The 26,447-nt window shown below is 38.3% G+C and overlaps 1 protein-coding gene across 4 annotated transcripts in view; it reads right to left on the bottom strand.

The window, feature by feature from the left end:
* The window catches only part of PATJ (PATJ crumbs cell polarity complex component), a 246,892-nt gene that overhangs the window by 135,131 nt on the left and 85,314 nt on the right, over nt 1-26,447 (bottom strand). For all 4 annotated transcript variants that reach the window (XM_081145252.1, XM_081145254.1, XM_081145253.1 and 1 more), the window contains exons 19-25: nt 24,684-24,803; nt 22,717-23,118; nt 20,902-21,025; nt 16,242-16,416; nt 7,026-7,097; nt 5,073-5,250; nt 647-757 (exon numbers count right to left, since the gene is read on the bottom strand). In XM_081145252.1, the coding sequence (XP_081001378.1) occupies nt 647-757; nt 5,073-5,250; nt 7,026-7,097; nt 16,242-16,416; nt 20,902-21,025; nt 22,717-23,118; nt 24,684-24,803 (1,182 nt within the window). The remainder of the gene's footprint in view (nt 1-646; nt 758-5,072; nt 5,251-7,025; nt 7,098-16,241; nt 16,417-20,901; nt 21,026-22,716; nt 23,119-24,683; nt 24,804-26,447) is intronic.

Here is a 26,447-nt window from a genome sequence, read left to right as displayed (position 1 = left end):
TAGCTGTTTCCATTATAAAGTTAAAAAAAATAAACATTGCATCCACTTATAGGGCTTAAGTGACATTGCTGCTGCACATTGCAATCTAACATACACATCCTGCCACAGACATCTGTGTATCAGAGTTCTAATTTCATACCAAAAGAGTGATTTATTATAGAAAAAAAATTATGATTAAATACTGCTATTTTTGAATTCGGAATCTCCAACAGAACACAGAACAATACAACATGTTTGTATTTTTACATGCTTAAATATACAGAACATTTGATAGTATCTCTAGAACGTTTTTATACCTGGCACTCTTTACATTCAAAGTACTTTATAAACAAAATAACTATTTCAGAAAAGTTAAGTAACTTGCCTCCAAGTGAGCAAAGCTGGTAAACAGGGAATCAAGAAATTGAAAACAGGCCTGTGACTTACAACGATACATACCGAAATGACTCAGATTTAATCATATCAAAGTTGGAGGAAAAAGGGGAAAACTGAAATTAATAACTCAATTTTTATGAAGCCAATGCTTTCTCTAGGTTATAGTAGAGTAAAAATGGACATATGTGGAACAATACTTGGAGGCTAAAGCCTTGTTTACAGATACAGAGAATATTTGTAAACTTTTGTGAAAATATGAAGTGAAGCTTACTCTTGGAGTGGGCGACAAGCTCTGAACAACGAACACCACAGGGTTTCCTGCATTCTTAATAGCCTCCACTGCTTCGCTGTGCGAGGCATTCTGCAAATCGACGCCAGACACCTACAACACAGAAGTCATTTATTTCAATTAGAAATTGTGGTAGATATTGTGGAGAGGTTAATTCAAAGTTCATGTGTATTATATAGTTATGAGAGCTGCCAGAGTCTAATGAATTAGACCAAAGCCAGGAAAAAAATAAGAGTGGCCCCTACAAAGCTTTGCTGTTTTGGAACACATTTACGGAAGTAAGGTTTTTACCTTCAAGAAAAGTAAGACAAATATCTTAATAACAATAGGCCTGGTTAAATGTAATTATTCAAAATGGTAGCTCAGTCAGTAAAAGAACCTTCAGCTTCTGAGCTTATAATGTCACCTCTGTCACTAACAGTACCTAGTTCTGGGTGGGGGTATCAAAAGGAGGGGTCTCTCTGGAATCCTCTGACAATTAAACTGAGAAGAATGATTATTTTAAGCAAATTGTCCATTATCACAATTGAACATTTCTTAAATTATGTTTAAAAAATAAGTGCAAAAATATCCCTAGGTTCTTTTGCTGGAAGTATTTTGGCTCAATAAATTTGGGTAAAATGGCTCCTTATACAAATCTCAGAGAACCTAATTTGAGAACATGCCCATAATCTCCAAGATATTCTGTATTTACCAAACATATCTAACGGAACCAATTTTTCAAACTGATAACATAACAAAACCTTGGTAATTGTTGGGGTGGCTTATGGTCAGTGGATAGTGACAATCTGTGAATGTGGCTTTGCTATAAGGGGACCAAAGGAATAAGGCATGTGGGTAGAGAGGGATGTGGGATCAGGCAAGTTTTTGTATTTAAATGGGAGAGACTACTCCAATAATGATGCATTGGAGTGGAAAAATGAATGACAGAGAGAGAAGCAACCACTGCAGAGGCCAAGCCTTGGACAGCGAAGAAGAAATGACTTCTGCACAAGTTAGAGAGATTGGCTTTAGATAGAAGCACAAATAGTTCATTTGTCATTATAGATATTGTTAGAAAAAAGATCTGGTATGTAGTGGGAGCAGAGAGAAGCTCCCTTTGACTGCTTCTAGTTATGTCAATGACATAAGAAACAAGGACCATAACATAAAGTGAGATTAGAGCTGAGGAGGAGGTACAGGAGGTTTGAAACAGTTATCCATGGAAGCAGGAAAATGAAACAACTGGGGAGATATTACAGGATTGCAGGGCAGAACTAAAGACCCACTTGAGGGGGTGGCCATGAATTTCCACCAGACAGCATGGCAGTTTTTTTCTCTGGTGAGGCTAGAAACCTGAAAGAAGCAAAGTTGCACAAGTTCAGTGAAAGGAAAGGATCAAAGGAGCTAGAAGTGTATGCAAGGGAGTGATTAGGATGATCTATCCTGAATCTGAGCAGAGTAAGGAGAAAAGTGAGCACCCTAGAAGCTGAGGGACAGAGAATTGAGGGCCCGAAGCTAGGAGACAGAATCCCTAGTGTGTTAGAGGGATTTAAAGGCAGGTGAGTCCAAAGAATGGTGAAAGACGGGGAAGAAGAGGGGTGAGGTCAGGGAGGCAGCTGAAGTCACATCATGCAAGGTCCAAAAGGCCATGGTGAGAACTTCGGCTTTTTATTCTCCTAGACATTCACTGGAAGATTTTAATGCTCTGCAAAAACTCTCTTCTCATGTGAGTTGAGGAAGGATATGAGTAAGATTAAATGAGTAAAATACATATAGAAAAAATTTTAAGTGAAGCTTAAAAGCTGTCATAACAGTTTGATGAAGCTTCTTATAAATAACCTAATCCCAAAAGCATTCAACAGTAAGAGAAGTAGAGGCCATATGAGAACTACTTCATCTTCCAGTAATACTCAGCTTTGGTTTTTCCACAGTGTTAAGTGGGAATCACTAAAGTTGGGAAGTCAGGGGAAAAATGGAATGGCTAAAATGAAAATAGTGACAGCACCAAATGTTGGTGAGGATGCATAGAAACTGGATCGCGCAAACACTGTTGGTGGAAATGTAAAATGGTACAGCCATTCTGGAAAACAGTTTGACAGTTCAAGACTAAAAATGAACTTAGCAGACAACCCAGCAATGGCACTCTTGGGCATTTATCCCAGAGAAACAAACACTTTATTTTCACTCAAGAACTTGTATACAAATGTTTATAAGAGCTTTATTCAAACTACCCAAATGCCTTTCAATGGATGAAGGGTTAAACTGTGGTGCCTCTAACCGTGAAACGCTACTCAGCCATAAAGAGGAATGAACCATTGATAGATACAGCAAACTTCAACCAAATTACACTGAGTGGAAAAAAAACTAATTTAAAAAAGATACATAATGCACGATTCCATTTATGTGGCAACTGTGAAATAACAAAATTATAGACATAGAGAAACAGATTAGTAGTTGTCAGAGGTTGGGGATGGGGAGAGGAGTGGCTACAGAGGGGTAGTAACACAAGGGAGTCTTGTGGTAATGACACAGTTGAGTTCCTTGATTGTGGTGGTGGCTATGCAAGGCTACACATGTGATTAAACTGTGTAGAGCTATCCACACAAACACACACAAATGAGTGAAATCTGAATAAAGTCAATGAATCGTGACTATACCAGTAGTTTGGTTTTGCTATTGTACTACAGTTGTGTATGACATTAACATTGGGGGAGGCTGAGGAAAGGGTACACAGAACTTGTACATTTATTTGCAATTTTCTATGAACCTACAATTATTTTAAAATAGAAAGTTAAGGAAAAAAGATAAAACAAAATATAAAATATATATTTAAAAATTAAGCTCAAATGTATCAGTATGAATTAATGCCACTATTTACTTAAAGATTATCAATTTAGATTTTAAAAAAGCAAAATCCAGTTACATGTTGCTTACAAAAATACAACTAAAACAAAATCACAAATAAGAATGCAAATAAAAGAAAAAAACAGCATCATGCAATTACTAAATAAAAGAAACCACACCTGCCCCAGAAGCCAGAGTATCCTTTTAAAAAGAAACGTGTAAACACTTACAATTCTCTCACGGATTCTCACTGCATTCAGAGCACTCACACTTTAGCTTTCCCATAATCCACATGCTCACTCTCTCACTTCCTGTGCCTGCCCTAACATCACCTACTCTAGCAAATCCATTACAGCCCTGCCTTCGCTACCCTTCATTCCTTACTCCCCCTATTATTTATCTCCATAGCTACTTATTACAACCTAACCTTACACATGTTATTTTGTATACTGTCTATCTCCCTAACTACTGTGTAAATGCCATCAGAGAAGGGATTCTTGGTCATTTTCTTCACTGCCATATCCCCAGTGCATTTAATTTTTCTTTTTTTTAATTTCACAAAGCAAACATAATATAAAATGTGTGTATACAGAGCATTTAAAAATGTTTTTTTTAATCCTTACCTGAGGATACGTTTATTGATTTTAGAGAGAGAGGAAGGAGGGAGAGTATGATACAGAGAGAGAAACATCAATGAGAGAGAAACATAGATCAGTTGCCTTCTGTATGCACCCCGACTGGGGATCGAACCTCGGAACCTAGGCATGCGCCCTGACTGGGAATTGAGCCCATGACCTTTTTGGTGTACAGGACAACTCCAATCAACTGACTTACCTGGCCAGGGCTATACAGAGCATTTTTATGTAACTCCTTGATTTAATCTCACAATGATACCAAGGGCTTTGAATTCTCATTTCCATTTTATAGGGAAAGTGAGAATACGGCGGGTTTAATATTTGTCCAAGAACAAATAGAAATAAGCAGAAATAGTCTTCAACCCATGACCTCCAGGGCTCTTTTCACTCTATCAGAGCTAAAACACCACAGCTGATAAAGCATAAATCAATAACAAGCAGGTAATGGAGCTAAAGTTATTCAATATAGTGTTATCTAATAATCCAATGCAAAGAAATGTATCAGGGCATTCTCAGTGTCTTGATGTACCCTGAAAACTCTACTCTGCAAGCCTATCGCATGTGAAAGATGGATCCATCCCTCCATCGACTTCCAGGGTCAGCTCTGGGAGGACGGGCATGGCTATCCCACTGACACACATTCTTAAAATTTAGAGCTTGTTAAAGGCTTGTGGGAGAAGTATGAATACCCACCATCTGCCTCATTCTGTTAAATCTTGAAATTGCTTAGTCAGTTGAGGCTGTTTGTTTTATTGTTTTATATGTTACCACCCCAACCTAGGGTCTCATACAAGTGTGCAAACAATGTACAAACTAAGACATCTAAATAAAATACACCGATTGTACACACATACACCTGACCACATGAAGAAAGGACTTGTCACTAAATGATTATTTTACTGTTTTATAGTACATTCAAACAAAAACAGAATTTTAACATCATTTACCTCAAGTATTTTATCTCCAGTTTTAAGAGCGTTTGTTTTTCCTGCTGGACTGTCTTCTAAAACTTGTTTGATAAATATTCCTTTAAGCTCCTCTCCATTCTTCAGGCGTTTTATAACGGTTTGTCCACCAACAATACTAATACCAAGAGACACATCAGGTTCTCTAAAAATCTCAACACTGTAAAAAAAACCACAACAAACAAAATTCACTCATGGAACAAGTTAATTTGTTGGACTGTCACTGTAAGTGTTCAATTTGTACCGTATCCTTGTGACTCATATTTTGTATATTTTCTAAATATATTTTTAGAAATGTTACAGAAATTGTACCTCATTCCAAAATTATAAGATATTATCAATAGTTCATGGCATAGCCCTGGTCAGGTAGCTCAGTTGGTTAGAGCGTCATCCCGATACGCCAAGGTTGCGGGTTTGCTCCCTGGTCAGGGGGCATACAAGGATCAACCCATGGATGCATAAATAAGTGGGAAAACAAATCGATGTTTCTCTCTCTCTCAAACTCAATCAATCAATAAAAAAAAATTTAAATAAAATTCATGGCATATGTGAAAGTGTCAATTCTGAAAAAAGATAGGTATCTAAAACAATAAATACAACTCAATATTGAGAGATTTGGCTAGGCCTTAATGTTCCCATCTTCTACCACAGTATGTTCTCTGTGATTAGTCCTTTCCATCTACACCCATAACATTAGCAAAGAATGGATTAAGGAAATAACAAAAGGGTGAAAAACCAAGAAAGTCACATATATAATTTTGGCAAAAAGTGGAGACTTTCGGAATAAAATAAATTTGCCATTGAGAGGCTTGTTGCCCAAGCTGCTTTCCTCAGTTAGCAGGTTTAACCTGTGGCTCTTTAAGTGGAAGACAGATTTTATTTGCTCCTGAGGCAGGATGGTTTTCTTTTCTTCCTACCTCCATGTCATTTGAAAAAACATGTGGAATAAAACTTGCCCCTCAAGCCCTGGCTGGGTGGCTCAGTTGGTTGAAGTGTCGTCCCATACACCGAAAGGTTGTGGGTTCGATTCCCGGTCAGGGCACATACCTACATTGCGGGTTGGATCCCTGATCGATGTTTCTCACATTGATGTTTCTCTCCTTCTCTCTCCCCCCCTTCCTCCCTCTCTAAAAATCAATAAACATATCCCCGGGTGAGGATTCAAATGAAACAAACCAAAAAAAAACCTTGCCCCTCAAAATATTACAAATTTTGCCCCAATGGCAAAATTGTAGCCAATAATTAACGCAAATAAAAAAGTAGCTCAAAAACAGTTCCTAACAGTTTTTAAGACAAAACTCCGAAGGGCAAGGTAAAAATAGACAGTTTTGGTGGGCCAGTGAAATTAATAATGCATGAAGAATAGGCGGAGCAGCTAAAGGAAGGTTTTGATGATCTTAACCAAGTGCGGCCCTCATGCCTATGTAAAGTTACAAGAGTACCTAAGAGAAGATGGGCCCGACACTTTGTTTGCTCCACAACAGGGGTTGGAGGGAGAGAGAAATTGGTGCGTGACACAGCCCCACCTACTCGTTTATACATAAAGCAGCTTCACTGCGCTCGAGCAGCCCCATCTGCCCCGCTCGGTGAGGCAGTGATCAACTACACCTCGCCCAGAGATGGACATGTGTAAACTGCTTTCTCTGAAAGAGAGTGATAAAGGTTTTCCTAATATTGGTTATCGTCATTTTGCCTGGCTAAAAGTCTCTAGATAAGACAAAATCAAACTAAACTTTGGGCCCATCTACGTGTGAATAGCAATTTCTCAATCATTAGAGAATGACTGAATGCCAATATTAAGTTAAAGAAAAAAGCAGCTGAATGGTGGGGGGAGGAGATATCTGTAATACTTTCAACAATAAAGATATATTTAAAAAGAGAAAAGCAGCTGATTGTATCGTCCTATGGAGAAAGCCAGTGATGCCATCAACCTACATCCTTGGTGGACCCCAGTGGCTGAAGTTCGGAGTTTCTTCTCCTTCACCTTCTTCTCTCTCTGGTAACTCACTGCGGAGGGAGAAAGGGGAAAATACACCATTCATAAGACATAATCTTGTTATTAAAGGTCGTTGGAAAGTTTTCAAATTGCACAATCTATATGTAGTTAAACAGTTCTTAATTTTTAAGCTTCTAAAATATTTACAATAGCCAACCCTGCATACAAAGCAAAATACATTGTTGCAACGTTCAACTCAACAAATATTCACCAGGCACCAAAAAATCATAGGAATATTATAAGCATTGTGATTGGTGACACTCTGTTATTTTTTAAAAAAATGTGTGTATGAATTGTATAATTTCACATTTGTTCCTCTATCAATATATAAAATATTATAAAATATATTTCTTAAAACTTGATATTGATTGACCAGCTAAGAGAACAGTCCAATATAAACCAACATAAATGGCTAAGCAGTCAGAAAACATGATCCCTCTTTCTAGATTTTTCTGTCCCTCTAAGTAAATTCCCGTCATTTGTATCCCATGAATATTTTGTGTAGTTACACAGCACTTTTCAGTTTATAGGGAGATTTTATCTAATGTGTTCCTCTTCCCACCTACCACCACCATACTTTCGCCCATCAAGTTATTTTGGTATGAAACTGCTTACTTAGATAACAAAATAATGAATTAGAGAGTAATTATATAAGTGGTGCTATCTAATAGGGTAGAGACATTACCACATATTATCTGGCAGAGGAGTCAGGAGTCCTAAGCTCCACTCTAGCCTGTGCCACAAAATAACCTGTGTGACTTTGGACCACCCAATGAAATATGTCTGATACTGTAAACTGTATTACTCTATATAAAAATGTAGGCACTACAGCTTTCATTTCATTTTCACAAAAACCCCGTGAAGTAAGCACAGCAGGTCATATTTTATATTTTCCACATGAGGAACTGAGCTCAGAGAAGGTTCATTCTACACAACCTCTTCCAAATCTTTCTTTCTGCAATAAGTTTCAATGCTCTATTATTCTCTGAACCCTCAACTAAGTCCTGTAAAAAGTAGCAAAACTCCACCTCCTTGCCACTCTCCAGACTTCCTGGGATATAATGGTTTAAGGCTGAGTGTAACAGAGAAAGTTGAAAGGACCTAGACATTCCAAAAATCCATTAAGACATTGGGATCGTTCGGGATCATTAACATCTCACCCACTACCAGATGGCCTTCTTGCCTTAGCCAGCCTACTTTTTTATGATTAAAGCATCATAGCATCCAGGGAAAAACAGCCTGGCAGATATTTGCTGGGCACTTATCTAATGTCCTCTCTCCCATTCTCCCTGACCAACAGAACTCCTCTGTTATTCCAGGGGGGCACTATGCCCAGCTCTAAAAACATTCATTTCTGGACTTCCTTTCAGCTAATGGTAATTGTGTGCCATAGTTTGATTACTGATATGGAAGCAAACCATAGATGAGATTTCCAGGAAAACTCATTAAAACGGAGGGAGAATCAGTTGGCAGGAGCCTTTCGCTCTGTGCCCTTCCCTTCTCCTTGCCCAGAAGGCAGAGATAATATTGGTGGTGAGGCATCCATCCTAAAATCATAAAGAAACAAAGAGAAGCCACCCATTAAGGGCAGCAGAGAAGAAGAACATGTTTAAGACCCTGATGGACCACTTTCTTCAGGACTTTTTATATAATAAAAATCAAGGCCCTGTTTGGTTAAGCCAACGCTAAGTCGGGGGGTTCTGTTTAGGAGCCTCTGAATGCAGTCCTTAAGTGACACTTCCATAATTTTACCAATTTAAGTGAAGTGTTCACTTTATCATAGCCCATTTTTACTCACTGGATAGTTGTAATCATCACATAAACTTTCAAATTTTCATTATCCTATGTAATAGTAACAAGGATTAAATGAGATAAAACTGGCATTTAACTGAAGTTTAACCAATATTCATTTCCATTGCAATCATTTCACTTTTTGTAGCAAAATTTCCCCCACATATTATTATAATGTTCATAATTTTTTATTTAATAGCATCTTCATAGTCTGTGGTATTGATGTAATTTAATTTACCTACTATCCCAAATATGAGGCACTTGTATTATATCCTGTTTTCTGGAATATGGATATTACTGCAAGGAGTATCTTCATGCTCTGTTGTATTTTAGAATTTCCTTTTAGTTTTAATTTATTTATTATTTAAAAATATACCTTTATTGATTTCAGAGAGAGGAAAGGAGAAGGGGAGAGAGAGATAGAAACATCAATGATGAGAAAAGCACTGATCAGCTGCCTCCTGCATGCCCCCTACTGGGGATTGAGGCCGCAACCCGGGCATGTGCCCTGACCAGGAATTGAACCTCAATCTCCTGGATCATAGGTTGATGCTCAATGGCTGAGCCACGCCGGCCAGGCTAGAATTTCCTTTTAAATAAATATCAAAGTAAAGTTGAAAATTAAAAACCAAACCAACACTGAAACTTTCCTCCTCTTCGTTTTCCACTTTCTTGTACCCCAAATTGTGACAAGTGTGATAATAATAAATAGTTGGTGTTTGTCCTGGTTCGCGACATAGAGCTTCGAAAACCCTTGGAATTTCCTGAGTGATATGGGAGATAGGAGCACCTTTTGTTATTAATAACAAGCTCCTTTCAACCAGACCCGAGTTTATGCTAATAAGGTGATTTCTGGTAGGACCCTAGATAGTTTCAGGATGGATGCGGCTGCCAGGGAAACTGATTAGAGTTAGATCTTTCAGCCCCACCTCTGGGATAGGGAGAGGGGCTAGAGAATGAGTTCATGCACCAATGGCTAATGCTGTAAAGAATCCTACCTACATCATGGAATCTCCATAAAAAACCTAAAAGTCAGGGTTCAGAGAGCCTCCAGGTTGAAGAATACATCAAGGTGCAGGGAGGGTGATGTACTGAGAAAACACAGAAGCTCTGTGCATTCCCCACACCTCTCCTCAGTATCTTGCCCCATGCCACTTTTCCTTTGGCCTCTCTTGAGTTGTATCCTTTATAATAAACCAGTAATAGTAAGTAAAGTGCTTTCTTGAGTTCTGTGAGCCATCCCCACAAACCTGAGGAAGGGGGTCCTGGGAATACCCATTTTCAAGCTGGTTGGTCAGAAGAACAGCTAGTAACAGGCATCTGAAGTCAGAGCAGCCATGTAGGGTTGAACCTTTATGCTGTGGGGTCTGCACTAACTCCAAGTAGTTATTGTCAGAGAAAATTGGTTTTGTGAAGGAAAAAACTCACACACTTGGTGTCAGAAGTGTTGTGAGCAAAAACAGTTCATAATAGGCATTAAGAAAAAAAAGCCACATACATATTTTATTATGGCACAAATATATTATCACAATAGGAATTAAATTCTTCAATTGAAAAAAATAGAATGGAGACCAAGCTTTAATATTAGTAAGCTATTAGTTTTTCTATTAAAAAAATAAAAATCAAAAATATCCTAAACTGCTAGCTTTCACAAATTAAGAGAAGGGGCTGGTGAGGGGAGGACGCTATCTAGAATGTGGATAAAGTGTGTAGCAAAAAGATTATTTTTGAAAGAAACTCATTGACTTTTTCAAAGCATAATATCTTTCTCCAGGAAGTTGGTTTGCACACATTTTAATCACATTATTTTATATCTAAAGAGAGATAAAACTTGGAAAAGTTTATCCAGATAGTGTGACTAGTTCTGGAAATACAGTAACAGGAGATGAGAAACCATACCAACTAATGTAGTCACTTTACATTGATGAAGGCATATATACCTTTTAACCCCAAATAAAATTTAACTGAGAAAGTAAAATATTTTATTGCACATATTAAGATATAAATTTTCACAAACATATTTAAAACTTTAACGAGGAATTTCTAACCTCAAATTTTATAATTTGCACTGTAATTAAACATGGTCAATAGCTCAATCAGTTAAAGTTTCAAATTTTAAAATAATTGAAATTTACCTCTTACATTAACCAGTTTTCCCCCAAGGGAATTAACAGTCCAATAAAAACAATGCTTTTTATTTCTGACCTTTTTATAAATGCCCAAAGTTATCATTCTTTACAGATTTGGGAGGAAAGATGGAGAGGCTCATTAGTGAACAGGTGGGTGTTAATAGTAAGACTTGATCATGATATATAATCCCTTTACAGATAAAACAGTCAACATTATACAAAAGTCAGGCAGATCCAGATAGCCAAGGTGACCTTTCCTTTTCAATATACCTTTTTTTTTCCATATAAAATTTCTATATACTAAGCCATATGAGGGTCAAGTAAACTCAGCACCCTAAAAGGATGTAAGCAGGAAGAGTTCTGATTGTGACTAAGCTATCTCAAGATTTCTTTTGCCTCTTTAAACATAGATGTTATATGGCAATTTTCTGTGACACGCCATAGGGACTATTGAGCATTTGGAACCAGGGAGAATGGGGACTGGTGTTTTCCAAACTAGTTAGTTTACTCATACAGATGTTACACTGATTTTGAGGGTATTACTTAACACCAGTATACATAAAGAATCAGGCATTCCTCATGTGGAAGTTTAGGATGACACCAACACGGTGCTGAGTGAAAAGAAGCCAGACGCAAAAGAAGTCCTACTGCATCATTCTACTTACATACGTTCTAGAACAAAAAAAATCATTTACAGTGTAAGAAGTCACATGAGTAGTTGCCTGTAGCAAGACACTGCCATGGGGCAAGGGCGAACTTTCTTGGGTGATGGAATGTTCAATATCTTGATCGGACTATGGGTAATATGAATCTACATATTGATCAAAATTAAGGAAACTGTCCCTCAAAAATCTGTGCATTTTATTAATATGTAAATTGTGATTAAGAGTTTTGTTAAGAAACAAAAGCTCAAGCCAGAAAGGGTAACTTGCTTCCTTAAGTCAACTTTATGTCTCTTTTGGCCTTGTGTAGAGCCCCGATTAGTAATCAAAGATCTAATTATAGTCGCAAAGGCATTAGTGTAATAGTCCTATGTACCTCCTGCCCTAATTTTTCACATCTGTGTTCACCTGCAGTGTGGATAACAGAATGATACTGGAAACCTCCCCTTTCTCCTCCCAACTCAAACATTCCAGAGTAGTCCTCTCTCAAATGCACGCACTTCTTTTCCTCAGCCTCCTACCAATGTTCTGAATTTACACATAATTGTTGGCAGTTTATCTCAAAGGTAAACCTATGAAACCAACATTTATTTAGAAGGCACTAAGTGCCAGGCACGATATTGGGGGCTCATAATATAACAACTCATTCAATCCTTTCCCCCACTCTGGCACCCTGCCTCCTGTTCTACCTCCCCTACTCATAACAAAGTATGTAATACATGAACATATTTCTTTTCATTTGTATCCTACTATACCAACAACATGATTTCTTGTCAATTTTAAATATGTCTTTCATCCCAATTTCATCATCCTCCCAAGGCTTAACCTCTGACACCTTGTTTTCCTTACTGTGAGTTGATCCTATTTTATTACAAAACAAACAAACCAACCCTACATCTCCTTGAGTGTCTAAAAAAACCTCAACAACAATGAATACTACCCTAGATAAACCTCAGGGCCCATGAGCCTATCACCGTAATCTAGCATCATTGCTGACCTTTCATTACACATTTACTATGTTCAAGGCATTATGTGAAGCTCTTCATACTGACTTTTATTTAACCCGTAGAACTACCTACTTTATCAGTGAGGAAATACAGACACAAGGGAAACCTTCTCAGGTCATGTCGCTGTAAATAAGAGAGAAAAAATCTGCACAGCACCCACAACATATCTATATTGCAGATCTGCTATTAGTCTGAGAAATGTGCATGTCCCCCTTTGTAGGCACCCATATGTCTTCAGGCAGCAGGTGATGACAAAGATGAGTTAGAAAAAGACTGAAGCCAGGTGAGTTCTGAAGACATGATCTCAAGTGACCTTATGAAGAAAGAAGGATACTCGGAATAAAATCACTCAGATTCCTTCCAGAGCCATCACAGCCGGCCTGACCACAGGTCTACTTGCAGAGAGCCCACTCTGAAGGTAAGTCTGGCCTCTTAGTACTTGTTCCTGCCTCCAAACGTAAGGAGAAGTTGGCTTACTGCAAAAACACAACGCACATAAATAAATCTGCAGAATTCTACACTAAAATTAACGCAAAGAACAAACTCTAAGATACTACTTAGTACTTCATGACACCCTGATAATCCGAAAGACTGTCTTCCACAAGAATCTATGCATTACTCAGGAAGGCTCCTGAGTGGCAATAAGTATTCACCGATGACCCTAACTCCATGGGGCATCCTCTAAAAGACTGAGAGGGGGACTATGACTTACAGGAACTCCTCTGGAACCCGCTGAGATTTAAATGTGTTCTGAACCTATGAGAGCAAGCCAAAGACACAACTTCCAAATGCAAGGGGGATCTCCCAAGACGAAGACAGATTGGAGCCTGTAAATACCTGTGCCTGCATAAGAAATTGGCTTGTTGCAGTCATTTTAGGAGAAAAATTAACGGAACAGGAATAAAGCCTATCTTCCCTCTCAGAAGCTGGGCAGACAGAGTAAGCTACAACTGATCTTCCATTTTGCCTTTTGTGTGAGGAAGGAGCGGTGGGCTGGGAGATTTGTGTAGACCTTTACAGTTAACGGTTCTATAGCTTTAGAGAAGTAGCCCCATTTCTGAATTCTTCAGCCAGAATCAATGATTAACACTAAGCACAAGGGAAATTTAAAAGACAAAAGTGTCTTGTTTAAAAAGTCATTTGCCACATAAAAAGTCTTAACGTATATTCTTAACCCTTCCAGTACTGCCACTCCTAGGTATCTCTTAAAGAAACAAACGCATTGCTTGTTTAACACTGAGTTCCTCCAGGAGCTCGTTAGGACACTGGGACATCGGGCCTGTCAGAACCTCCCCTCTGCACACTGGTCCAGTTCTGCTGTGTGAAAAGCCACCAGGTTCTGTGTCTTTCCTTCCCACTCAGAGATGAGCTACACAGAAGCGCAAAGAACAGCCTTTCATGAAGTTGCTATCTAAAACTCTAGGCAAAGGTCACAGGTTGCTCAACAGAGACAATATTATTGTGTTAATAGATGATATCAAATCATTCTCAAATTAAGGTTATAATAAAAACATTAGGGCCAATTAATCCCATCCTATCGCTCATCCCTGTTATGCTTTGCCAATACCTCCAACTCCTCTGTTCACTCCTCTCCTGTCACAGTGCTACGCTGCTCTGTTTTCTCCATATATTGTTCCGGTTCCCATCCCTCACCCCCAACGCCTCCCCAGCCAAACTACCCATCACTCTGTGGCATCTCCTTGAACTGTAAAGAAACCACTCCATGCCTTAACCTCTTCACTGAATGTTCTCGGTACCTTCTCTGCCCTCAGCAGCTGCTGGTTCTCTGCCACGAGTGGGTAACGCTCAGTCTCTCCCTCTCTCGGAAATTGGAAAGAAGGGACCAATCTTTTCCTAAACTCCCTTCCACCACCAAGCCATTACTCCCCTACCTTGTTTCAAAAGCTAATCTCTACTCTGACACCTCTCCTTTTAATGCCCACTCTACTAGCACCCCAACATTCTTAGAAGATAGCCTTTTCCCTAAATGACAGAGGAAAACCCAAGGCCACTGGGCCAGAATCACTTTGGATTCCTGCCCCCAAGGTACAAAGAGTAGCTGCACTTGTACTTTCCTTTCATTCCTGGCATCTGTCTCTGTGGAGGAGGTGAACTTCCTCATATCAAACTATCAAAGGTTCATCTCTAGGTATGCCTTGTCCTCTCGCTTCTCCCTCTATAAGAACTACGTTTAATCACCCCTTCCTAGAATCTACATATTCCTTTCCTGCATCTTTTCCAGAAAGACAGAGACATACACATACACATTCTCTTTCTTTCTCTTTCTCTCTCTTGCTCTCACTATCTTTCTCCATCTAGCTATCTATTATCTATCTATCTTCTATCTATCTATCTATCTATCTATCTATCTATCTATCTATCTATCTATCTATCTATCATCTATCTCATCTACCTATCAATCATCCATCTATCTACCTATCTACCTATCTATCTACCTATCTATCTATCTCATCTATCAATCATCTATCTATCTATTATCTATCTATCTATCTGTCATCTATCTATCTATCTATCTATCTATCTATCTATCTATCTATCTATCTGTCATCTATCTATCATCATCTATCTAATCTGTTTATATCATGCATCCAATTTCAGACCTTCGGTTCAATTCTCAACCTACTACCCACTCTGACAAGGCCCATGAAAATATTTCTGTCTTATCTACCTTGACTTCCCTGTAGCATGTGACCACAGTCTGTGATGATCCTTTTGTTAAAACACACTCTTCCCTTCGTTTTTAGGTCAACCTCTGGTTCATCAATTTCCTTCTTTCTATCTTTTGTTCATTCCACTTCCCTATTTTCTTCCTCCATTCACACCTTTAATATTGCTGCTTTGCAGGACTCCCATTTTGACCCTATGCTCTTCTTATTACTTGAGCTTCACCTGAATGACTATGCAAATCCAGGAGTCTTATCTACACTAGCTTGATCTTGTTCCCAATGATCCTTGTCAGGATAGACCTCACCATTAATACCAAGAATCAGGGATCTAACTGACTCCACTTCACTTTGTCATCCTATGGATATACTTAAACCCCCAACATGTCTCAAACTGAACTCATTATTTACTCTTCTGACCTGTTTATGCTTCTACAATCTTATGTCAAAGAACTAACAGTCCCACTATCCATTTGGTTTACCATTCCAGAAATACAAGTCATCCTCAACTATTCCCTCTCTCTTCCAACATGTTATCAGTTACCAATTCCTATAGGTTGTCTTGCTCTTAAATTCATTCCCTCATTTGTGTGAGTACTTGCTTGAGATGTTAACATAAATTGTTAACTTCCCATTTTCTAAGCAAATACTCTATGTGATCCATTTTGCACCCAACTGCAAGATTACAAAATTGTATACACAGTAAAATTTTATGCATGTGAAATTCTTATACTAATTGCCTAATATAGTGGACTTTATTCACAATATTTTTCTGTATTTTCCAAATGTGTAACCATATCATGCCTGTTTTTATTTTTTTTTAATAGAAGCAAAAAGAAAACTATTTTATAATGTAAAAGCAAAAAGGAAATGAAACCCTACTATGCATCAGTGGCGTATCTAGAAGACAACACGCCTGTGCATGCTGAGGTCTTGGAAACACCTGGGGTCCTGGGGAGTTGGTATAAGGGCAGATCATCTTGCTGCCTTCTCTGAGCCACAGCAGGATGTTCAACAAGCAGGCCAGGACCGTGGACATCACCGGGAATCATCATGCCTGAAGAGTAAACCAAAAAGACAGTGAACACAAAATGCTTTCACTCATCCTTCCTTCATTCAACAAATAGTTATGAGCATCTACTATGGGCCAGCCCCGTCCAGGTAGAAGATTTACTTATAGTAAACTAAATAAGTAAACTATTTAACACATCAGATGATGACAAGGACTATGGTGAAAAATGAAGCCAGGGCCCTAGCCGTTGTGGCTCAGTTGGTTTGGAGCATCCTCCCATACACTGAGGGGTGGCAGCTCAATTCCTGGTCAGGGCACATACCCAGGTTTTGGGCTCGGTCCCCAGTCAAGGTGCATACGGGAGGCAACAGATGGATGTTTCTCTCACATCCATGTTTGTCTCTCTTTCTTCTCTCTCTCTCTCTCTCTCTCTCTCTCCTTCCTCTCTCTAAAATCAATGGAAAACATATCCTCAGATGAGGATTTTATAGTGTCTGGGAAAAAAAAAAAAAGGCAGCAAGGAAGTAGGGATAGGGATTGCTTAGTAGAGGAAAGTTACAATTTTGAGTATGGTCTCATTAAAAAGATGATGACATTTTAGCAATATAAACATTTTATCAGAAGAATTCCCTTTATGATAGCATTCTAATCTTACCACAAATTTTCCTTTATTAACTGTGGCTGTCTCAATTACAGGCACTCCAACATTTCACTGACTTAAAAAAAAAATTCCAAGGAATAGCAAATAACCACATAAAAACACTTACATTTTTAAAAGGGCTTTGTTTATAAATTCCAGAATTCTTTTACAGTTGTTACCTTATTTCCCACATCAAACTATGAGAGAGAAAACATGCTAGCAAATGTATTTTATAGATGAGGGAAACAGTCTAAGGAATAGTGTAAAGAATTTGGCCACTAGAATGTGCAAATTCATCTGACAAAGCAGCTCTGCCACTTTCCCACGTACTGAGAAAAGAATAACGAAGGCAGAACCGTGCAGAGTCCTACGGCACAGAGTCCTATGGCACAGAGGAGTCCTATGGCACAGAGTCCTACGGCACACGCTTAGGGGCCTGCGCTATGCAGGCACAAATCCATCGTCACTCTCAGGGTACACCCGGTGTCAGTTTCATCCAGCCTATTATAAATTCCCAGCCAATCCTTCTTTATCATGCTATACAAATACGATGAACTGTGTATCAAATGCCTCCCTTAAGTCCACACGTTTATAGTATATTGTGGAGGAAATTAGAAATGACTTCTAATAAATATATACTCTTCTAAAGCCTTTCCTATAAGCACCACTTAAACTCTCCATTTCTTCATACTGAATAAATTTTCTAGTAAACTCACTAAGAGTTCTGCTTTTTATCTTGTCTAGAAACTTCAGAATCAGGATCTAATCAGTTGATATTGCAATAGAGAATCTGATAAGGGGATGAAAATAACTGTAGTTCTTAGGTGACGTAAAAGGAAGTCTCAGTTGCCTTTCCTCAACTCCGTGAACCTTCCATCCCATCCACTGGGGCCCACATTCCTGCAAAGCAGCCATATCTGTACCCCTGCCCCACAGTTCCAGCTCTGCTTATGCCTGCCTCCTCCCCACCGAGGAGGGACCGGGGCAGGAACAAGATTCTGGGAGGAATGGCCTAAAACCAGAGTCTTAAGAATAGAAAACCAGCTGTATTTGCAGAGCTACTTCCCACCCAGCTATGCTGGTGAAAGCAGCCTGTTGAATTATATAGCAGTGGGTTTCACAGGTTGCTGCAATTTGTTTAAAACTTTGTGTTACCTGCCCCACACAAACACTGCCCATGCACTTTGCCCCACTCCCCCTCCACGGGCCCTTAGCAGTGCTTAGGCGTGCACTTTCATCTCTCACAGTGCTTGACACAGTTTCACTGCACAGAGCCATTCACCAAGTGCACACAGTACCCAGGAGCCCATAAAACAAACCAAGTCCTCACAGCACCTGCACAGTTGTTAGGTAATGGCCATAACAGGAGCACAAAGGCTAGAAAAACAGAGAACGTACAAAAAGATCGTTCTGGGTAAATGGAAGTTAATGCTTACAGAAGAGGAATGGGAAACATTTTTGAAAAGCTTATACTTGGTGGGGTACAAGAATCCAATGGTCAACAAAACAAAGGCAATGAGAATCCAAGTGGAGAGGAGATTGAGGGGAGGTTAACGTGTTGTTAAATAACATGAGCGGCATGTCACTTTCTCATTTGGCAAATATTTCTTGAGCATCTACTATGGCAACATAGTCAGAGATAAGCCCTGCCCTCCAGAAGCCTGGTCTATTGTACGAGACTGGCATGCAATTAAGTATGTATGCCCGACTCATGGGTGAAATGACAGAAATTCATCCAGGGTTCCCTGGAGACACACGCCCAGTAGAAGTAGTCAAAGGTTGGCGAAAAAATGACTTTCTCTCTGAAATCTAGTAACACTAAATGTATTACTGATTTAAAATTTATCTTGTATGCTCTCAGGCATTCATTACACTAATGTGTAGGTTTAGTTTCATAGCCCACGAGGAGTATTGGCCCTTGGAGGACACATAATTTTAGATAAAGTATAGGGTCATGAATAGCCCTTTACACATAGTTTCTCCAAAAATAATTTTTAAATTAATTGCTCATAGATAAATCTAAAATTGTCTGTGACTAATAAAGTGGTTAAAGAGCTAGAGGCTTGAAAGAGGCTTTAGAGAACACTTAGCCCAAATCCTTCATTCTGCAGTTGATGAAATGGAGAGGCTTAGAGAGGCTGAAGGCCTGCCTCGGTAACTCAGCAGGTTAACTACATACTACTAGGGTTCTGGGACTGAAACAGTCTGCCATATGCTGGACAGGGCTCTCGAGAACAAAATAAAACTTTGAGCAGAATTAACTCAATATGTATGCTGCTGAAATCTGTATTGACTCGGCATCAGTAATTTCTCAGCCCACTCATAGTTGGCACTAAAGCAAACACTCATGCCTGCCACGTAGCATTCCGGAGGCTCTCAAAATTTTTCCTAAAAGCATGTGGTTATGAATGCTTTTCTAGTGAGGACAGGTCTAAGACAGCTTCATTCCTTAAGCTATAATCTCTGAAAATAAATTATTTCCAGAGGCTTGCAAAATATTAGATTAATGCAGTGTAGTAGGCTGAATGGTGGACCCCCTAAAAGATATATCCATGCCACAGGACCTATGACTGTGACTTTATTTGGGGGAAGCTAGGAAGCCTTTGCAGATGTCATTAAGTATCTTGAGATGAGATCATCCTGGACTACCTGAGTGGGCCCTAAATCCAATGATAGGTATCCGTATAAGAAACAGAAGAGAAGACATGGGTAGGAAGACGAGAAGGCCATGTGAAGATGGATGGTGTGATACAGACACAAGCCAAAGAATGCTGGAGACACCGCAAGCTGGAAGAGGCAGAGAACAGATTCTTCCCTGGAGCCTTCCAAGGGAGCACTGCACCCTGATTTAGGACTTCTGGCCTCCAATATCCTTAGTGAGTTCTGGTGAAAAAAGTCATTTTTTTCCTAGTCACCATCACTTATACATCATGAAAAACTGGATAGACTCATCTAATTTTAGATATTCAAAATTAACTGTTGAATCACAGGGAATTGGTAACTGTTATCTCATTAAGAGTTCCATTCTTTTTCTTTTCTCACTCTCTAAAAAAAGAATGCCATTCTTTGGATTTTACTTAACAGAATGCTGAATTCACATAAAACTATTGAATAATTTTCTGTTGTTCTTCCTCCCCCCACTTACAACATATTACCATACAACACAAGAATTTCCCACAAAGACTTTTCCTATAAGTAGAGTCGTAACAGGTGAAGGACAGCATAAATCCCGAACAGTGGCTCTATAAATCCCAGTGCTAGGAAAGAATTTAACAGTTTCATCTAGGGATCCTAATATTATAACATTTGATATTTTGGTGTTGGATGAAAAAAAATTATTTTTTTCAAGTCAAGTTTTCAAAATTATATAAGAATCAATACTGGGGGGAGGCACGGAGAGGCACGATACTTTCGGGATTCTTTAATGGAAACTAAGTTATTAATGCACCAAAATTGACTGTAATATATGGCTATAAAAATGTTTCATAAATGTTTAAAATATGCCTCTCTTTATTAATATTTAACAACCCCATTCAGGGAGCTAACAGTATCACTTAATAGCATCAAAGATTTTAATATATATTAGTAGAGACTTATTTCAGATTCAGCCTAAGGTACTAGTTTTAGTTTTAATCCATGCTGACAATAAAAAGCAAAACAAGGCAGAGAAAACTCAGCCCTCTCAGAAAACAGAATCTGAAAATTCTAAGTTGAAATACGAACCATGTTATTCTTCCAGATACTTGGGAGCAGATTATCTAATAAGCAGATTTAAATCCAAAACACCATAATGAATGAAATGCGACTGTAAAATTTATCACATACAAAAAAAACCCAGAAAGACTGCAAAGTAATGTAATTTGTGTTGATGAGAAACAAAAACCACAAACCTAACTCCAGACCGCTGTTTGTTAATGAATTAAGATTTTCCAGATCATCGAATCTGCCCTGTTGACTATTTCCTTCAGTTGAAGATATGGAGGGCTGGGAATCGATGCCAAAATTTTCTTTCATCTTGAGAGGAAGGAAAACAGAAATGCATTAGTACTTTATGATGAAATGTAGAACACTATAATGTTGTTTAAACGGACAATAATGATAGTGGAAAACTGGCCCTGAAAACAGGTCTTCTCAAGTAACGGTTTATACTGTAGGAAGCAGTAACGAACACTGGTAACTTAGTATTTGCAAGAACACAGGCTTGTAAAACTTGCTTTTCCCAAACACTGGATTTTTTAAACAACAAATCTGTTTTTCTAAACATTAATAAGTGGGTTTAAATAAACATTCACCATGGTAGAGGAATAAATCTACAGAGTCAAACGAGGTCAATGGTTGACTCCCTACCTCCTGATCATGCTGCTACTTAAATAGCTGATCCCAAAACCGGTGAATTTTCATAGCTCTAAGCCTGTGCTACACCCTCCCTGGCACTCTTATCTGCATAGTGAACACTCAGTTAACCAAACCTAAAACCAAAGATAAGCACAGTCAATAACTTATCACACTTTCATCTTTGTTCCTCTCTTACTCGACTTTCATGGTTTCCCAGTTACAATCTTCCAGGACGTACAATTTTTACTGAAGTATTTTATTATGATATTTAAAAACTTACATAAGCTTAAAATTAAATGACAACATTATGGCCACCACCAGGTGATTACGTGCCACCCATTCCCATATGGAGGTATTATTCACATAATCCCAAAACATCTGTTCTCCAGTAGCCTCTATTATGAGGAATCCTCTGAGTTCCACAGATACATCCAGTACAGTGCCTTGCACAGCAGAAGGACCCACACCATTGGCTGTAGGGAAAAGGGGAGGAATGGTCTCAGGGGAACAAAGACAAAAGCCAGCTCTATCCGCCCGGTGAGAGAGCAAATGAGAACACGCTTTACACAGCACCGCAGGGAAGTTGCTAACCTCAGCGAGGGAGCACCGTACCGCACCTGAACATGCTGCTGTGTATCCCTGCCCAATAAATTTCTTTCCATTTGCCTGGAATTTAATTGAGGGCAGGAAATAAACAAAAATAAGACACCAAAAAAAGTCCCTAATGAAAGATTCTAATTGGTGACCAGTTAACTCTAATTTTATAAAAAATAAAGTTTACTGGTGATTTAATAGCAAGGGCAAACCTATTAAAATATAATGCTTTCCTGCCAAGTTCTAAAATAGGCAATATCACAAATGTAAAGATAATTTTCCAGAGTTCAGTGACTTTCTATTTAGTACCATACATAATACAGAGAACACTGCGGTTAAGCAAGATATAAACAACAATATATCTTTAACCGATTTGCCTTGATTTTCCCTGACAAATACACTATGTGAGAAATATTGAGCTGTATCTCCCTGAGGGAATGAAAAGAAGAAATCACAAATGGCTAGAGACCTCTTCCCTGAAATGGGTAATTAGGAGAAAAACATCACTAAAAAAGGCAAAGCAAAAAACAACAACAACAAAGACACTATAAAGCACGGCTACTGGAGCTTACTGACTGCAACTAAAAGTTGTGTAACCCAGAAGAGATGAGCTTTTACTTACAGCAACACACTGTGTGGTACATCTCGGAAAAAATGATTAATCATAAAACTATCCATTCAATTTTGTTTTCTGGAAAGTTGCACGGCTTAGGGACTGGGATAGGAAGGGGAGGAGACAGGGAAGGTGTGGAGATCCGTTCTAAAACATCCCTTACCACGTCTTCAGTGCCATAGCCATACTGCTGTGTCTCCTGGGAATACACACTCATCATGGGTCTTGCTTCCTGAGGCTCAGGCAGTTCGCTCTCACGCACCCACTGTGGACCAAAGTGGAGCTCCTTCATGGGCAGAGCAGGAGCGGGAGCGGCCTCCTGAGTGTGTGCAGAGGGGTACACGTCCATGGACGGGAAGCAATCCTGATACAGCTCGTATTCTTCATCAACAAGCATTTCTCTCTCTTCACCCATTTCCTGCAACCCAGGAGTCAGAAATTCATGCATTTCCCAGGCCTCCTTGCTGTTGTCTATCTCTTTTTGCTGGGACTGGAAAGACTTGCCCAAATTTAGAAATGGTTCGTCCACAAGTTCTTCTTTATAATAGGGTTCATCTCTAAATTCCTGGGGGGGGAAAAAGTTGCAAAAAATTTTTAACTACACCTGTCTTAAAGCTGGAAAAGGAACCCCTGCAGTAGCTGCCGTGACTTTGTTACATGCCAACGCATGGTTCACAAGAACAGCTCTCCTTTACAAACGAGAATACAAGCTCACTACCACGCAGCTCTCAACCCAGGAAAGGGGCAAACAATAAAACCAGAGGCAGAAATCTGCCCTTGGCAAGGTGAATGGCTAGTCTAAAAGGCTCGTTACACATTAACCACCTGAAAGTTCTCAGTCCGAAATAGGAATTTTGTTAAACTGCTACACTGAATATTTAACTCGGGGATCTCATATAGAAAGTAGTACATAAATACAGACCCACTTCATACTATTACTTACAAAAGCAAAAACTTAAAAGGTCAGGATTTTGAAGCTTATGTAACAAAAGAAATCAGACTATTTGGAAAGAAACATTCTATATAAACTAAAGATATGGGGAGTATGTCTCAACTACTTTGAGTGTGATTCTTTGATAATATAGCATAAATAGATTTTTTTCATCTGCATTGAAAATATATGACAAAAAGGAATAAATACAGTATGTTTTTGTTAATTTATATTTCACTAATCAGAAGAACAAGTACATACGATGAAGTTAAATAGTCAGAGATGTGCAGGGACACTGATGAGCTCCTAGGTAATGCTATGGATATGCTGAGTTTTGAATGAACTCTTAGCGGTGTCTCAATGCTGATCACAGTGAGGCCCCATTTCTTCTAAGGGATCAGTGGCAGTTCCTATTTTAAGTTCTATTTATTAAGTATTACTAACTGTAAATTCCTGAAATGCATCTATTCTTTCTCATTACTTCCTCGCTTGCAGCTAGACATCACTGTGGTATAACTTTTAAATTAGTACAATATACCAAATACCACAACCTAGTTGTTTGTTTGTTTTTTCAAGTTGTGTTTAGAGGGCATATTTGAACATGTCATGTGGTTATGAAATTTTAACCAATAAAAGTCTACACTAAAAAAATATAATGGACTATGTATCAGTTTGAGACACTGTCAACAAATTATGTAAAGAATATCAAAAGAGCTGTTACCAAGTAAAGCAAAACCATACTCTAACTGCAAAGAGCAAAATAAGCACAGTTCATTTTAAAAATAAAAAAGGAAAAGCTTTAAAATAATAGTTTCTAAAATTGAAGCAAAAATAGGGTTGCACTAAATAACATTTTTTAGAAAGTATTCAATAAAAAGTTCTTTAGTATAGCCATTTTTTACAACATTTTAAATGCAGGTCTATTTTCAAAAATATGTTCCACCCGCAAAATTTTAAGAATATATTAGTATAAAAGAAAGTATGTTTGTTCCTTGAAAATTACTTACACAGGCCTATGTGATTTATGGTGGCAATGTTATACAAGAGGGAAAAGATTTCAGTTTAAAAAAATAATAATAGAGAGGGGATTATTTAAATTGTATATATTTAGCTAAGGGAATGGAAACAAGCTTTGTCTTCTTTATAAAAGCTTTAGCTCACAGCAAGCCATTCAAATGGGAAATAAATTTACTAAATACCTTGGGTGCTTCAAGTATTAAAGATGAATTTATATCATGAATTGCTCCTGAAATTTCAGTCTTGTCTTCATTAGTGTTTGAATGTAACCTATAATGACTTTCTTCCTCTTTATCATCTTCCTGAAAATAGAAACATTTTTATTTTTTACTTTTTTGCACAACTGAAGAAATGTTTTTGTTAACCACGAAGCTGGTTATTTTGTACTGAGATATAATTGACATATAATGCTATATTAGTTTTAGGCATATAAATAATGACTTGATATAGGTATGTATATATTGTGAAATGATTACCACAATAAATTTAGTCAACATCCGCAACTTTCAAATATACAATACAGTATTGTTAACTACGGTCACCATGCCTTACGTTACATCCTCAGGACTTATTTATCTTATAACTGAAAGTTTGGACCTTTCAACCACCTTCACTAATTCCTCCCCCATCCCACCCCCAACCCCACCCCCACCCCTCTGGCAACCACAGAAACACTTTTATAATCAAGAAAATACCTTAGCTTCAAACTCTCTTCAGATTAATTCTTATTCTTCCATTAAATGCAACTACACAATAAAATTTATGCACCTTGTTTTATTAGAACAAACTTTAATAATTAAAAAGAAAGCCATATTCAGGTCAAAGCTTCTCAAACTTTTTATTTTTAAATATTACTTAAAAACATCACTTTCCCAGGAATGGACCTTATTATTAAGAAATGCATAAGTATATACAGGGTGATATTCAAAATGTTTAACAATGGTACTGTGTAGTCACGCTCCTTCAGAAGAGGGACAGCCATTCTGGTGTCTACCAGCTCAGTATCAGTGCCAGGTAATAACCCAGCTACTCTTTATTAACTCCTAGCTTCATATCACAATCTATAGTAAATACTTTTGTGTACTTTATCTCAGCATAATCTTTACAACAATCCTATAAGGTCAGGATTTTATATTTTATATTTATCTAAAAATAACAGCAAACACATATATATATCTCACTGGTACAGGTTTAAGTTCTTTAAATAATTCAATTCATTTAATGTATTTATTAATATATACTCCAAAAAGTATGTGCTCTTATTAATCCCATTTTACAGATAAGTAAAAGGAACATAGCAATTTGTCCTAAGTAACATAACCAGTCAGTTACACACCAAGAATTTGAACCCTGGTTGTGTGGCTCTAGAGTCTGTGATCTCAGCTACCATGCCAGGCAGTCCCCACCTTATAGAGGAGGAAGTGGGAGCTGGTGAAGTTAAATAAGTGGCCCACGGACACATGGCCTTGCAAATCACAGAATTAAGCAAAGACCCTCAGGGGTCTGGCTCAAGAACTCCACAGCCAGCTCTATTCTGTTAGTTCTGAAGATACAATGCAGTTTTTAAAGTCAGTTCATTCATTTTGGGGATCTGGTCCTTCTGAGGTGAGTTTGTAGAAAAGAGAAGGTAAGTCATATTTGTGGTTAACATAAAAATTATTTTACTGATACTATGTATATATGACTAAAACACAAGATTATATAATTTCTGTATCTAGGTAAAACATATCTATATGATACAAGACTTATTTAATAATCATTTGCTCTCCTGTTATGTGGTCACAGCCTTTCTGTCCAACCCTGAACTTGAGCTTTGTGTTCACGCTGCATCCCCACTTCTGCTGAGGAATGAGCCCATGCTCAGCAAACACCAGGGGATTAGATACGAGGCCACCAACTGAACTACGCGAGAAAGAGCTCTCAGAGAAGATCCACGCATCACTATC

The sequence above is a fragment of the Miniopterus schreibersii genome (assembly GCF_964146895.1).
Source record: "Miniopterus schreibersii genome assembly, chromosome: 8".
In the NCBI taxonomy this organism is placed as follows: Eukaryota; Metazoa; Chordata; class Mammalia; order Chiroptera; family Miniopteridae; genus Miniopterus; species Miniopterus schreibersii.
The sequence above is the reverse complement of the archived record's forward strand: the minus strand, read 5'-3'. Positions and strand labels throughout refer to the sequence as shown.